The 14277-nt window shown below is 52.8% G+C and overlaps 1 protein-coding gene across 2 annotated transcripts in view; it reads left to right on the top strand.

Annotated features, from left to right (window-relative positions):
* Positions 1-14277, top strand: part of LOC148595171 (protein CEPU-1) — a 122245-nt gene that overhangs the window by 67884 nt on the left and 40084 nt on the right. The window contains exon 2 of one of the 2 annotated variants that reach the window (XM_088522034.1): positions 4953-5037. In XM_088522034.1, the coding sequence (XP_088378160.1) occupies positions 4953-5037 (85 nt within the window). Of the gene's footprint in view, positions 1-4853; positions 5038-14277 lie in introns of those variants that run through there. The other variant, XM_088522033.1, reaches the window with a different exon arrangement.

Genomic DNA, 14277 nt, shown 5'->3' with positions numbered 1-14277 from the left:
CTTGATTCATGCGTGCTGTGTTCACCTTGCAGCACGGCCTGTCACCCAAAAAATAATAAACCGCCTTGTTTTCGTGCCCGGAGAGGCCGCTGGGCGGGCGGAGGGACCGCTCGGATCCTCTCCGCGGCGGTTGCAAGGGGAAAGAGGAGTTTTTGAGGAAGACTGATGGCCAAGCCACGGCGTGGCTGCAAAGGCAGTAAATAATAATCCTGCGGGATGCTGCTGCATCCTGCTTTCCAAGCGCCGAGATCCTGGAGCTGGAGCTCCTTCCTGCTGGTGTCGCGGCCCCCGCGGAGGCGAGCATTAACGGGGGGGAAAAGTTAACCACATTTATCGAGCTGCAAAGAGAGGTTGTTTTTATATCCCTTTATTGGAATATAAAGACAGCTTTTATAACCTTTTAAAGGGACATAAAAGCAGCGCGGAGACTGCAAAGCTCGCTCCAATTTAAGGCGGGGAGGGAGGCAGAGGAGGAGCGCGAGCATCGGCCTCGTGCGAGCGACGGGTGCAAGTCCCACGTGGCCGCGAGGCTTCCCGGCCTCCGGAATACGGATATTTGGGATAGCCCCCTAAAAAGAAGCTTCCAGGGCGTGCGGAAGAGCACATGGGAAGGGCAGCAGCCGCTTGCAATTGGGCTTGGCGGGGAGGGAGGCGCCGCTGCGAGCCCCCCGCGGCCTCCCCACGTATTTTTCATCATTACGGGCAGAAATGCCAGAGCGGTGACAGATATTAATGCAGTTCACGCCGGGAGAAAATCTTCTTTCCATCAGGCTCGGCGCGCAGCGAGAGGGCAGTGCCATTTGCAACCCCAGGGAGACGCTTGGAAGGGGATGCAGGTTATTCTTTGTTTTTAACCCGGGAAGTTTTATTCCCGGCTGGAGTTTGCAGCAGCTCCAGGTGGGTTTTGGTGCAAACCCGCCAGGTCGAGCTGGTTTTGGCGACGGCGGCTCCGCGCGCTCCCGCCTGGATCTGCCGCGGAGCCGCGAGCTCCGCAGAGCCTCCTTGCGCCCCTCGGCCGCCTTTTTATTTGCTTATCCCACTAAATATTCATCAGTAACATTTAAGACAAAGGAAAGAGATAATTACAAGGGGAGAGTTTTTTTTGCAGTACTAAAGGTTAACAGAATTCTTGGCATTTGTGCCGTGTCGATCTCCGTGTAATTATGCTCATTTCCCAGAATTCAGAGGCGACCGTGCCTGTTAGCGCTCCGAGATGCTACCCCGGGAATTAAATTTATGAGATCATTTCTCAAAAATCTCCTGATTCAGCCCAAGCCTCTCGCTTAATGGCACGACTATTATTAATATTATTCTTGGACGCCGAGCGCTGCGAGGGTCAGGAGAGCGGCGGCGAGCGCGGAGCTGATGCACGCGGGAGGGAGAGCTCCCATCTGGGCCCCTTTTCCAGCGGGATTCCATGCGGATCCAAGCCCAGCTGCGGGCAAAGGCAAATCAGTGTCTGCAGGAGCGTCTCGTTTTAAAGACGCCCAACACCTGGCAGTGGGTTTGGCCGGGAGCTGCTGAGTGCGAGGAGGGATTGCAGGGGCTCTGCTGCTTTATTATCAGCTTTGGAAAAAAAAAAATTGGGCCTGAATCAAGATTTCTGCCCAGCTGTTCTGCGCAGACAGAGCAGCTCTCTGGTAGGAAGGGGCTGGGATGGGATGGGATGGGTTGGGGACAGCCCAGGATGGGTTATCCCTGATTCCCCCTGGGCTGGCGGTTGCAAGAGAGCAGGATCCCTATGGACACGGCCTTGCAAGATCCCTATTCCCAAATATCCCGGGCAAGAGCCGCGTTTTCCGCCCCGCTCAGCGTTTTTTCCCGCTCCTCGCCGGCGCGTGCGTCCTTATTCCCGTTAAGATGCAGAGCAGATGGAGCTGCGCGCGCTGGGTTCGTGTCGCACGCGGGTAAAATGCTGTAAGGTGCCTACTGGCAGGGTTGCATCCGATGCCGTCAGCTGGCGCCCGATGCATCCCGATCCCACACGGATGCAGGGAAGGATGCCCATCCCGGGGCATCCTTTAACACTGCCTCATGACAGTGCCTGAAGAAACCGTCCTATATAAAAAAAAACACTATTAATTTGTACCCGGAACAGCTAGGATCAATCCTGATTAATAACTTGCGCTGTGCCTGCATCTCCATGATGATTTTGTAACACCCTGCGTAGATGTTTGATATTAAGGCCGCGTGTATGGCAGTGTCACTTTGGAAATACATGTGGTTTGGGGTTTTTGGGGTCCCTTTTTGGGTGGGTTACTAGGCCTAGCACTGGGGGAAGAGGGAACCAGGTCCAGGCCTGGCTTTAGGGGCTCCCAAAAGCACCTTTACTAGGACAGTTGCTGGAAGTTTAGGGAAAAGCCAGTCCAATATCGACCTGTGTCTTTAGCGGGGATTAGTGGAGCCCTCTGCTAATGAAAAGAGGCTGCAAGGAGGCCTGGGCGTCCGCGAGGACGCCGCTTGCATTCACAAAAATGGCCTAAAAGAGCCCAAAAGGAGCGACAGCCCTATCGGGGCAGGATTGCTTTGGGTGAGAAGGGTCTCCAAGCACAGTGAGCTCCATAAACTGAGGAGATCCCAAAAAAGAGGAATTAAAAGAAAAACCCAGCTGTCCAAATTGCCTTGCTGCGACCTACTTACTGTAGGCTTTTCTGTCCTTTTTTTTGTATTTTTTTCATAAAAGGAACCTCTTGGCATTGGGAGGAGTGCTACCGTACCCACACAGGCTTGCAGGCAGATGCATAGGCCCAGCCGTATAGCGCTATAGGTGCCTGTCCCTCAGCGGGCCCTCCTCGCCGGCCTTCGTCCCGCCGCGCTCCTCCTCGCTGCTTCCCGCCCTGTTTGCCGGCTCCGCCAGGAGAGGGGGGTCTTTAGCCTTGCTGGGAAACCCGGAGCGCCTCGGAGAGGGCGCATGGATAAATATATATATAAATGCATCGCGGGCGCGCTCGCTCGCTTGCTTATTCTGTTTGTCTCCTGCCTGTTGCTCGCAGAGCAAAGAGACTTTTAAGCGCGCGGGAAGAAGCCGTCAGCTCGCATAGGTGCTGCTTTGCAAGCTTTCTAGCCCAAATATATCAAGCTCTGCTGCTGCCGTGGTCCAAAACTCGGGAAAAAAGGCGCTCTCATCCCCGGAGGACGCTACAAAGCCTCCTTTTTCCTGCTGCTCAACCTTCCCAGCTGGACTCGGTTGCCAGCTCCTGCGCTGCTGGAGCAGCTGAATAATTTAAAGGCGTCTTGATTTCGTTTTCTCTTTGCTGTTTTCATGCACGTGTTTATTGTCTATGGATATTTTTAAAGTCTGAAGCAATTTCAGCTGTCAGGGAAAGGGATGAGCTGTGACAGGCTGGTGTCTATGTGCGCCGGATGCAGCAGAGATGCAGGGAGCCAGGCCAAGGATGCTGCTGGTCCTGGTTCTGTATAAATACAATAATAATGATAATAAAGCTGTATTTGATGGAGCGTTTCCTCTGCCCCGACGCAGCTCGTAGCATTTTAGAGATGAAATGGCACCGTTAGTGAATTAAGCGGTAGTTTGCAGGGGATTTGGGGGCTGAGGGGATTAGTAATGGGGTCCTTTCACGTGGCGGTCACGTGTTGGGATGCAGCTCAGGTCAACAGCCGTATAAAAATAAACATAAATATATATATACATAAATATAGGTATGGGGGCCAAGCAATAAGTGCAGCTTGTGGATGGGACGAGCGATTCCCGGGAATTCTGGGGTCTCATCCCAGGCCTCGGAGGCTGCACGGAGGGCGGGCGGCCGCTGCGGGGCTTTCGGGCTGCCTGGAGGAATTAATATGTTGAGCAGCTAGCGGAGGGAAGGGGGAATTGCCAGGCGTAAAGCGGAGGCGATATTTGCTAAATTACGAGCGGATAAAACGCGCGCGGGGACCGCGCTGGCGCCCGGGGAGGGCTCCGCCGTCGCGGGGCCGGCGTGCCTCAGTTTCCCGTGCTGCTTTTTGGGATGAGGGTAAGGGTGCTGGGGAGCGGGACGCGCCGCGGGAAGGGGGGTCCCGCGGCGGCGGCGGCGCGGGGGTTAAGGCGTCCGCGGCGGCGCGGGATGCGGGAGCGCGCGGAGCAGCCGGTCAGCGATGGAGCCGCTGCCATGACAACCCCGGGCCGGCGGCGGGCGCGCGCCGCGGAGCTGGGGGCCCCCCGGACCCACATCCCAGCATCCCTGCATCCCTCCTGGACCCGCATCCCAGCATCCCTCCCGGACCCTCATCCCTCCTGGACCCGCATCCCCACGTCCCTCCGGGACCCACGTCCCTGCATCCTTCCAGGACCTGCATCCCCCCTGGACCTGTATATCCCCCCCGGACCTGCATCCCCGCTGGACCAGCCTCCCTGCATCCCCCCTGGATCAGCAGCCCCTTGGACCAGCCTCCCTGCACCCCCTCTGGACCCGCATCCCTGCATCCCCCCCGGACCAGACTCTCCCCTAGACCTGCCTCCCCCCTGGACCTGCCTCCCCGCATTCCCCGTGGCGAGACCAGAGCAGCGTCTTTGGCTTTTTCCGTGCCTTTTTGGACCCGTTCGCTAGCTCGCGCTGCTTTTTGGGGGCTTTTCCCTCCTTTTTTTTGCTGCCGCCGCGTGTTTTTGCTTTCCGGCCGCCCCCTCGCCGGCTGCGCGCGGCGGCCGAGCGCGGCGCGCGCGGGACAAGCGCGCGCGTGTGCCGCGGCGCAGCCGGGCGGCTCCCCAGCTCGCCGGCTCGCGCCGCGTCCGGCACCTTTGCACTTCTCCTCCTCCTCTTCCTCCTCCTCCCTCTTCCTCCTCCCTCGCCCTGAGGAGAGCAGCGGGGCCCCTCCGGATGCAGCGCGGCGCGCTCGCCGCCGCGCTGAGCGCCGGGGGGCTGCGCTGAGCGCCATGGGGCCCGGCGGGCGCCCGCCGCTGCCCGCGCGCCGCCTGCTCGCCCTGGCGCTCAGGCTCCTCTTCCTTGTGCCCGCAGGAGTGCCCGTGCGCAGCGGAGATGCCGCCTTCCCCAAAGCCATGGACAACGTGACGGTGCGGCAAGGGGAGAGCGCCACGCTCAGGTAGGAGCCCCGCGGGACGCGGCCGCCGGAGCGGGGAGGGCGCTTCGGTTCGGCCCCTCCGGGAAAGTTACGGGGGGTCCAAAGGGGAGCAGCCCGAGCGGCGCGGGGACGGTCCCCTCGCGTCCCCACGGGGATGCTCTGAGCATCCCTGTCCCCGCCGGCGGTACCGCGGCTGCCGGTGCTCCCTGCGGGGCGTCGCGCGCCTGCCCGGCTGCCGCTGCTCTCCTTGCGGCGCGTGGGCTTTTTTATTATCGATAATAAAGAAAGGAGAGGCTGGTTGTCATTGCGGCAGCTCGGGGGGGACTCGGCGCTGCTGCGCGGGGACGAGCTGCCCGGAGACACCCGTGGGGAGGAAGGGCTCTGGATTTGCCCCCCTGGCTGGGCAGCAAGGAGGTGTCTCCTCTCCTGAGCCGCTGGGCTCCTGCAAGCCCCCCAAATTGCACCAGGGGTGTCACGGAGGGAGGATTTTAGGTGGAGGCAGCCAAAGCCGCAGGAAGGTGGCAGTAGCAGGGGGGTCCCTGGCACCGATGTCCCCCCGAGCCACCTGTGATGCTGGTGAGCTCGGCCCCTGCGCACTGTGGTTTGTGCCCCCGGGGACGCAGGCAAAGCTCCAAAACCTCCTCTTTGGTGCTGCTGCTATTCAAATATTTCCTTTCTTTCTTGCAACGGAGGGGGCATCGCGATAGTCGAATCGCATACGGTCGGTGCCTTAAGTCGCTATAGGAGGTTTAACCCCGGCTTGGACCTCGAGGCAGCCCGAAACCGGAGTGCGGCGCCGCAGAAGTTCTCCCAGCACCCGAACAAGCGCCTTGATTGCGGTTGCGCTTTAATTGGCCCCCGTCAGCACTTCCCAGCGCGCAGGCGCCCGCGCCGCGTCCCCCTCGGTTTATCCAGTGTCCCCCCGGTGTCCCCCCGTGTCTCCGACCCGTCTCGCCCCGTTTCTCTGCGGGAATTCACGTTTCCGCGTCCCGAACGGCGTCGCGAGGCGCTCGCTTTGCTTGCGGCGGCACGTTTTTTTGTGAAAGAGGAGTTTATTGCTAAAGTGACATGTCAGCAAATCTGAGCCACCTCTCTCCGAATCAGCTTAAAGTGGAAAAAAATTGTCATATGCATGGATTTTTTTTTATATATATATATATATATTCTGAGTGCAATTTCCATCCGAGATGAGACAAGCTCCTGATTGCAGTGCTGGAGAAGGGCTTCCCGTTATAGCTCTCCTGCTGGAACCTCTGCCTGGGCTTCATCAGCATCCACGGAGCTTTATATGCAAAGCGAGGATGCAGGGCAGCAGATGGAGGTGGCAAAGTTGACTTTGCGCCTTGGTTCTCCCCAAAAAAGCAGCGTCAGGGAGGTGGGGACGTGGCCTGGAGGTGGTGGCACCTGCGGGGACAGCGCAGCCCAGGGAAGGACGCGGGGGTCAAGCAGGAGACAGGCGCATCCAGCTCCGCATGTCAATGAGCACGGAGTAAATAAGGAATAAAACCACCTTCCAACACGAGCAGCTGGTGAAATATCACAGGTTTTTTTTTTTCCCCTCTCTCCCAGAGATGGGAGGTTTTGACCGACTCTGCGACCAGAAACGGCTCTGACACCTGCGTCTGTTTTATCAGACACATGCAGAGCGCCGGACACGGTCCAAACATTCATTACTTTGGATTTCAGAGCCCGCTCTCGGGTTGTTTTTTTGGTTGTTTGCTTGTTTTTTCGCAGCGGGGTCATTATTTTTCCGGCTTTGCAATCTCGGCTCAGCAAAACCAGGGTGTTTCTCAGGCTTGTGCTTTTTTTGCATCCTTTTTGCATGGTCTTTTTTTGCATTATGTCCTGAATAACAAGGGTAAGAAGCAGCAGTCAGGAAAATAGAATTCTCAAAGGGTGAGAAGGACACAGAAGTGCATTAAGAAAGATCCAGATTTCCTAAATTTTCCCAGCCTCTCCAAAGTTGGTGCTCATCTTGTTACATAAGAAAATACAGAATGGTATTTCCAAAAATTAGACCTTTTGACACAAATAAAAAAGGTAATCAGCCCCTATTCTAACTGGAAAATATTTATTTTAGAATTTCCTTGTTGGGACTAGGGCAGATTTAGATTTGGTGGGGAAAATAATCCCCCCACTCCCTCCATTTAAACTTTTATGGCTTTATGAGTTCACTGAGGCACATTGTCAAAATTTATAGGAAACATTTTGATTCGGCAGAAGAAAGACTCGTGGTTTTAGAGCGCCTTGTGGGAAATAGCGCAATTTGGATTTCATTCATTTTCGGGAGCGTGGAAATTCTGGAATTGCTGATTTTTCTCATTAGCTGTAAAGTCATTCCCTGCCTTCGCACCTCGGGAGTCTGCATTACGGTGGGATTTTCGGGTTTCTTTCCATGCAGCGGGGCAGGACGCGCCGGGAATGTCGTAATCCCAAGTCAAGTCACCACGTGCTGGTGAGATGGGGGCTCTGCACGGGGCCAAGGCACCTTTGGCTTCCCCCAGATCCATCAGGGCATCGCTCCCGGCGGGATGCGGTGGAGAATCCATCCAGCTTGGGCCTTGCTGCAAGCAACCGCGGGTGATTTTGCATTGGAGCCCGCGCTCTTTTCCAAGTGGTTTTGGCAAATTGGCCATCGCTGGCGTTGGAGCGGGTGGGAAGCAGAGGTTGGGCGCTCGTCTGCTTGGAATTCCCAATGCCGCGCGGCTCCCATCGTTCCGAGAGGCCGGAGCGATTTCCAGGTGGGGATGCAGGCTGCGAGCATCCAGGGAAGGGCAGGAGGGGGAAAAACTTCATTTTCCTAAGGATATGGAGCAAAAAGAGAGGCGCGCTCAATTTTTTTTCCCTTCCAGGCTGCGCTCTTGCAGCCTGGGGAAAACTGATCTTCAGCATCATCCTCATCCCCGCGTGTTTTCACTGAGCTCTGCAACTGTTGTGCCCACGAGGATGTTTCTTTCTGTGTTCCTCCTCTGTCAGCTCGAGTTCAAAGCCATCCCCCTAGTTCTTTGTGTTACCTTTTTGAACAAAAAAAAAAGAGAGAAAAGAAAAAAAAGCCCCCCAAAAACAGTTTTCTGCAATTGTCAGCTCAGTGTTTGGTAAAAAAAGTGTTGAAAATTTTGCTAGTAACTAGGCCAAGTAAACCCTTCAAAACGCTGATAATCAGCAGCAAAGCCCCGTGATGCCTTCGCTCCCTTGCGAATGCTCCGTGACAGCACATTCCGGGCAAAGAAATGGAGGAAAATGAAGGAAAAATCCTGCATTTCCCGGATCCAAATGGAAGCGCGCCCGATCAGGGTGTGGGTTTGGCAGCCAAATACAGCAAGGAGGGTTGCAGAGCTGGTGCAGAACCCCTGGAAGGAGCATTTTCTTCCCTCCGAGTCACGAGTTGTCCGTGTTTATCCCTTAACCTGATTCCAGATGTGCTGCATCCTGCAGCTGTGCCGCACACCCCGGCCTCTCCGGGTGCCAACCCAGTGCTCTCATAGCCCAGCATCTCCTCCCAGCGATGCAGGCGCAAGCGTGTCAAGGCAGGGCTTATTTTATTATTTTATTTTATTTTATTTTATTTTATTTTATTTTATTTTATTTTATTTTATTTTATTTTATTTTATTTTATTTTATTTTATTTTATTTTATTTTATTTTATTTTATTTTATTTTATTTTATTTTATTATTTCATCCTTTTGAGCATTAATGACGAGCATTAACCGCCAAGTGACTAAGGAGCAAAAAACCACCCTTTTAGAGATGATTTTTGGTATCCCCGGGGCCCCCCACCAAGGACTTTTGGCCAGATTTGAGGCCCCCATCTTGTTGGGAGACCTTGTTAATAGTCCCTTATGCACAGAGAAAAGGACAAAAAAGCCCAACAGCGAGGCCAATAAAAAAAAAAAAAAGCCAGAAACTCGCTTTTCCAGAAGTTCCTCATACTGCAACAGGAAAAACAGTGGAGATAAAAGAAATAAAAGAGCGGGCGAGGGAGGGGGGAAAATGCATTTATGAGCTCTCGGGCGAACAGCATGCGACTCTCGTATTATTTTTCCTCCTTAGCCTTTGAAACAGAACAAGGGCCCGGAGCCGTCTCGGCAGATGGACAATGTTCGTGCCTTAACCACTTAACAGCCATTAGCCTAATTTCGCGTACTGGAGCCAAATTAAATAATAAGTAAGAGGCTATGAAAAGCTGGTTTGGAGCCCGCGTTACTGCCTTTCACTTGATAACCTTCTCGTAAACAGATGCTCTCTCTCTACCCTATTAACCTTGTCTGTGTGCTTGGGTTGGGGGGTCCTTGGCGACGCGTGCGCAGGGGCCGCTCGTTTTCTCCCGGTTTGCCCCAAATCGCAGAGAAGCAGGAGCGGCTATTTTTGTCCAAAAAAAGAGAGTTTTATTTATTAAAAAGCCATTTTCTTCCATTAGACGGGGCTGCTGATGGGAAATAGATGAGCAGCTCCTATTAGCGGGCGTTTAGCGCGCGGCGACGTGACACCGTGATGGAGTGCCACGTCCTCGGTGTCCTCGCTGCTTCGTGCCCACAATGTCCCCAAGCCCACGGCCACCTCTGGAGCGGTGGGAATGAGGATGGAGCTCATTTGATGCCACCTTTTGCTCGCAGGGCCTCTTCTCTCTACCTGTCTTTAGTAGTCGTTCAGGTACTTAATGTCTTCGAGCCATCTGCTCCTCTGTCGAACGCGGTTAAAATTGGCCGAAGGCTTCCCAAATTATTGGGGAAGGTTGCACGCAGGCACAGAGTGCAATTGCATAAGCTCGCTCCGGTAGGAGCCCGGCCTAAAAATACCTCCGGATGCATTATCTGGAAGCAAGACAGCTGGGAAGACGGGGTCGGATCCAACCCTTCCCAAAGGTGCTTTTGGCTTGAGCTTTTGGGGCTCCTCCATGGAGGAGGCCTTGGGTGGCACCTTCCGCTCCCGAGCGCGTCGTCGCTCCGCGGCGCGCGTTGCCCACGGGAAACGCCAGGAAGGTTTTGTTGGGGACCCTGGGCGACAAGAAGCATGTGGAGAGGCTCCGTGCCACGCCGTTGGAATGCACGGAGCGGGCCGCTCCGTCTGCGCGCGCCACATGTTCCCGCTGTGCTCGCTCGCTCGCGCGGCATCGCCAAGCGCCCGCTCCGCGTTACAAGCTCCACGAGCGTGCCAGATACTTGCTCAAGCAGATAGATGTATTTTTTTTTTCCCCTCTTTTCTGTCCTGCCACACTCTGTTGAAGCTCAGCAGCTCTGGCAGCAACTTGGGAGGCTGGGAGAGGAGGAGGAGGAATAGAAGGTAGAAACAAAGCCCCCTAATCCAACTCATTCCCAGTGCGGATCTGTGTTTCGGGAGGCCTCCTCTTCACTTAACGAGCTTAGATGTCCAATGACGGCTCTGCGTATCCGCCAGAGGGGGAAAGGTGCACGGGAGCAGCTCTAAATGTTATATCTAAATATACATTCAATATTAGATATTTAATGTCTCCTGAATTCTCTTGTTTTGGAGTGTTTTATTTATTCTCCCCGTTCTTTTTGGTGCTCTAGTTTCTCATCGCTGGCTGTCACTGCGCGGCTCTTCCGTAATTGTGTTTTGCATTCAGCGGCAGAGTTTTCTTTGGGGGCTTGCTTTTTAATATATTGTTTCTGAAAAAAAAAGAAGCCTGGTTTTGGAGAATGCTGTCGCTTTGCAGCAGAACATTTCTGCAGTGAAGGTCTCAGAAAAGTGAAGGAATAAGCAAGCAAGGGGGGAAAAAAAAGATTCTCAGGCCTTTCCGGGCAGGCAAGAAACTTAGTGTGTGGATGCAGGATGTCTTGGCATGGATCTTGGCAGGAATAGTGGGATTGGGCCTGGTGGGAATGTCCCGATCTGGGTAGACTGAGGAAGCTGGAAATGGAAACACGGGGAGCCGCGGGCTCTGTGCTTGATTGCTTTCCTGATTGGTAGTATATATAAAAAAAGTGCATTAGAAAAAGAATGTTTGAATTAAAGAGTGCCTGGATGCCGACACCATCTCTGTTTGTTTTGCTTCCTTTAGCAGAAACCTTGTAAAAATTTTATGAAGCCTTAATGGATCGGGGATTTTTCTCCGGCAGATTTTGCGAGGTGAACGTGACCCCCTCGCTCAGCGCCCTTGAGCGACGTAGACTATCGGGTGCGAGGAGCCCATGTCCTGAGCAATTCCTTGCTGGAAGCGCGAGCTCCGGTGGCAGCGCGAGCGATGACAAGTTGATTGCGGGTTAACGAATATGTGCAATTACTGTAGGTGGACTGGAGCAGGATATATTTTAAGGAGAGCGAACTTTCCCGCTTTGGGATATAAACCATCACTGCTAACGTTTGTGGAGGCCGGTAGGGTTTCTTTCAACTTTATAAAACCCCTTTTTTTCCCCAAGATAGGTGTTGGGCTGATGCAGAAATGGGTCTCTCAGGTGAGATTTGTTTCTATGGCTCTGATAGGACTTTAAGACGCTTAGGGCCATTTGGTTGGAAGAACAACAACAAAACAAGCCCTCAAACTCTTTCAATATTAACTCCTTCCAAGCTGGAGATACAGCTCCCCAGGTAGTACCTTGTCTTCTTTTTTTTTTTTTTTCCCTGAACTTTCTGGAAATATGCAGTAGCAATCAAAGCAATTAGCTGTAATTGCAGAGAGACTACCTTGCAAAGGTGGGACGCAGAAATAGGCAGGTAATTACGATGAGTTATAAATGGAGGGTTATTTACATCAGGAGTGATGCACAGGGATTTAGTTATTGGAAGCGGGAACTAGTGGTTACAGCGGAGGACAGTGGTTTGGGGTCATTGCATGTGTGGATTCACCTCTCTGTTGCTTAAATTCCTACCTACCTAAGACGGGAGAATATATGTTTACTACCTCAGGGATCTTTAGGATCTTTAAGAGCTCTCTGATGTCTTCAAATATAAAGCAAAGACTTATTTAGTGAGACACAACTATGAAGAGACACGGCCTTGACCACTGCTTGGTCAATGGTGAGCTGCTCTCTCCAGGCTGCAGTGCCTGTAGATGGTTTGGACACCCAGAGACGCCCACCTTGTGATGCATAGGGAGAAGAAAATACGTGTTTTGGGTCTTGTGTCTTCCTGAGCAATTCTTGGGGCAGAAAGATGTGATCTGCTGCTCCATTGCTAAGGTAAGGGCCAACCATATGGCAGTTAAGTCCTGTGCTCGTCTAGAGTGAATTTGTTGTGAAGAGAACCTCAAGTTACCCCGTTGCCACTTCTCTCTGGAGAAGTCCTTTGTAGACAACGTACTCTGGAATTGCTTTCAAACTGGGTTTTTAAATGGAGACCACCTTTCACGTGGCAGTGACAAGTGTCCTGAGAGATGAGCCATTAAGGAAAGCGGCTCGGAAGAGCGGTGCCGCTGGTCCCGTTTTGGGAGACGAGCTCCTTTGGTGGCAATGTAGGATTTCCTGGCCCTGCTCTCCTCTAGGGAGGCTTAAAACTTTGCGCCCCGTGGCTTGGTGGTACTTAGCAACAAGATTTCAATTATTTAAGGGTAGCGGAAGACATGAAAGCCATTAAGACAGGACCATCAGAGGCACCAGCAGGAGATGGTGCCACTTTCTGTCCTCCCAGCTGAGCACGTTTCTTGCATTTCATTGACTTGTCATCCTAGTAAGGCAGCTTTCTTTAATGCAAAGTCATTGCTGTTAGTGTCTTCCAGGTGTCATCGGTATTTTTCCTAGGCTCTTCCTGCCTGTTTTGCTGTCATCTGTCCCAAATTGCCATGTGGATTTGCATCAGGTCGCTAAATACGGGGAGCTTCGCCGCAGACGTGGCCACGTTTCACTGGCAGGGAAAGCAACTCATCAGCTTGTCCTGTTGGATCTGTCATGCCAAAAGGCAATGCATAAATGGCTTTAATTGCAGCTTGAATGGAAAAGAGAGCGGTGCTGTCAGAATAGCACGCCCTGGGGACATCCCCTGGTGGCCTAGGACACACCAAGTGGTGGCCACGGGGTCTTCTCCAGTTCCCGGATTCCTTTCCCCACTCAGGGCAATGCGTTTGATTTATTGCTGCTATAACTGAAAATAGTATTGGCACAGTAGGAGAATTAAAAACATGCGTGGCATGTATATGATACCAAATAACTAATCTTTCCTGACATTTACTGTCAATCATGGTAAAAGAGAAGATAACTAACTCTGCCTCTCATGTTCTGTGGTCTACAGTCTTCAGTCATGAAGATAAATGTCAGGCATCAGCTGTCCTTTAGTACAGCCGTATTCTGGCAGGCGGCAACGTTTCCACAGATTTTTGTGCTGAAAGGTGAATTTTTGCGGAGCCTGGAGAAGGCATCAAAATCTTTGGGACTTTCTGCAAAAAAAGCAGGTTCTGGTCTCAAAGAAGAAGGTCTCGGAGGCAGGTTGAGTTGGAGAGGGAACCCTCGTGCCCTTGCGACTCGTGTGAAGCGCTGATGTCCTCCCTGCCACCGCCGTTGCAGTCAATCTGACGTGCCATCTCTGTTCTCGTGACAGGCAAATCAAATTTTACATGCAAACCCCATTTTTTAGGTCATCCGAAATCATTTTACAATTCATGCTCGGTTTTTCAAATTATTTGGGGTAGGAGAGGAGAGCTTGAAAAAAAAAAAGATGAAGAGAAAAAAAGAGTCTTTTGTTTTGAGTGTTTCATTTGAAATGAGGGGGGGAAAGAGCAGGGTTTGTATTTTTAAACTGAGCTGTGCAACTCGGTTGTTTTGGAAGGGGTGGTAAGTGCAGGAGGGTCGAGTTGAGCCCCGAAGCGGGAAAAATCCCTAGGCAGAAGGGATTTGTTTTTCTTCAAGGGGAAGGGAAAAAAACAAAGGAAAATGAAGCATTTTCCAGCTGTATTCTCCATGCAGCAGGGCCAGAGGAGGGCCACGAGCACAAGAAGGGGCAGAAATAGGAACGTGGTCACGCTGAGCCGTGCGGGGAAGGAGCACGGCTGCTTTGGAGGCCCAGGTGTCGGAGGGACCCATTTATTGGCATTTACAAACACTATGTCCCTGATAGAGGTGCCGCAAGGGCAGAGTTAGCATTGCTGTTATTAATAATAAATAACAGCGCGGCAAAATAGGCACTTGTGTAGTCTGTGTCATTTAACGTCTCCCCTTGTGCTTTACAGAGAAAAAAACCTACAAGCACATGTTGAGACAGGAGGCACACACCGATGAGGAGATGGGCAGTTCATCCTTTTCCTCTTTGCCTCCTCGTTTTTCCTTTGGGAACTTATATTTCCCGGTTACATTTATGTCCTAGCTACCATAATAT

This window comes from Tinamus guttatus, unplaced genomic scaffold (assembly GCF_059628265.1).
Source record: "Tinamus guttatus ecotype Peru unplaced genomic scaffold, ASM5962826v1 Tinamus_guttatus_pri_ptg000143l, whole genome shotgun sequence".
NCBI classification, from domain to species: domain Eukaryota; kingdom Metazoa; phylum Chordata; class Aves; order Tinamiformes; family Tinamidae; genus Tinamus; species Tinamus guttatus.
The sequence above is the reverse complement of the archived record's forward strand: the minus strand, read 5'-3'. Positions and strand labels throughout refer to the sequence as shown.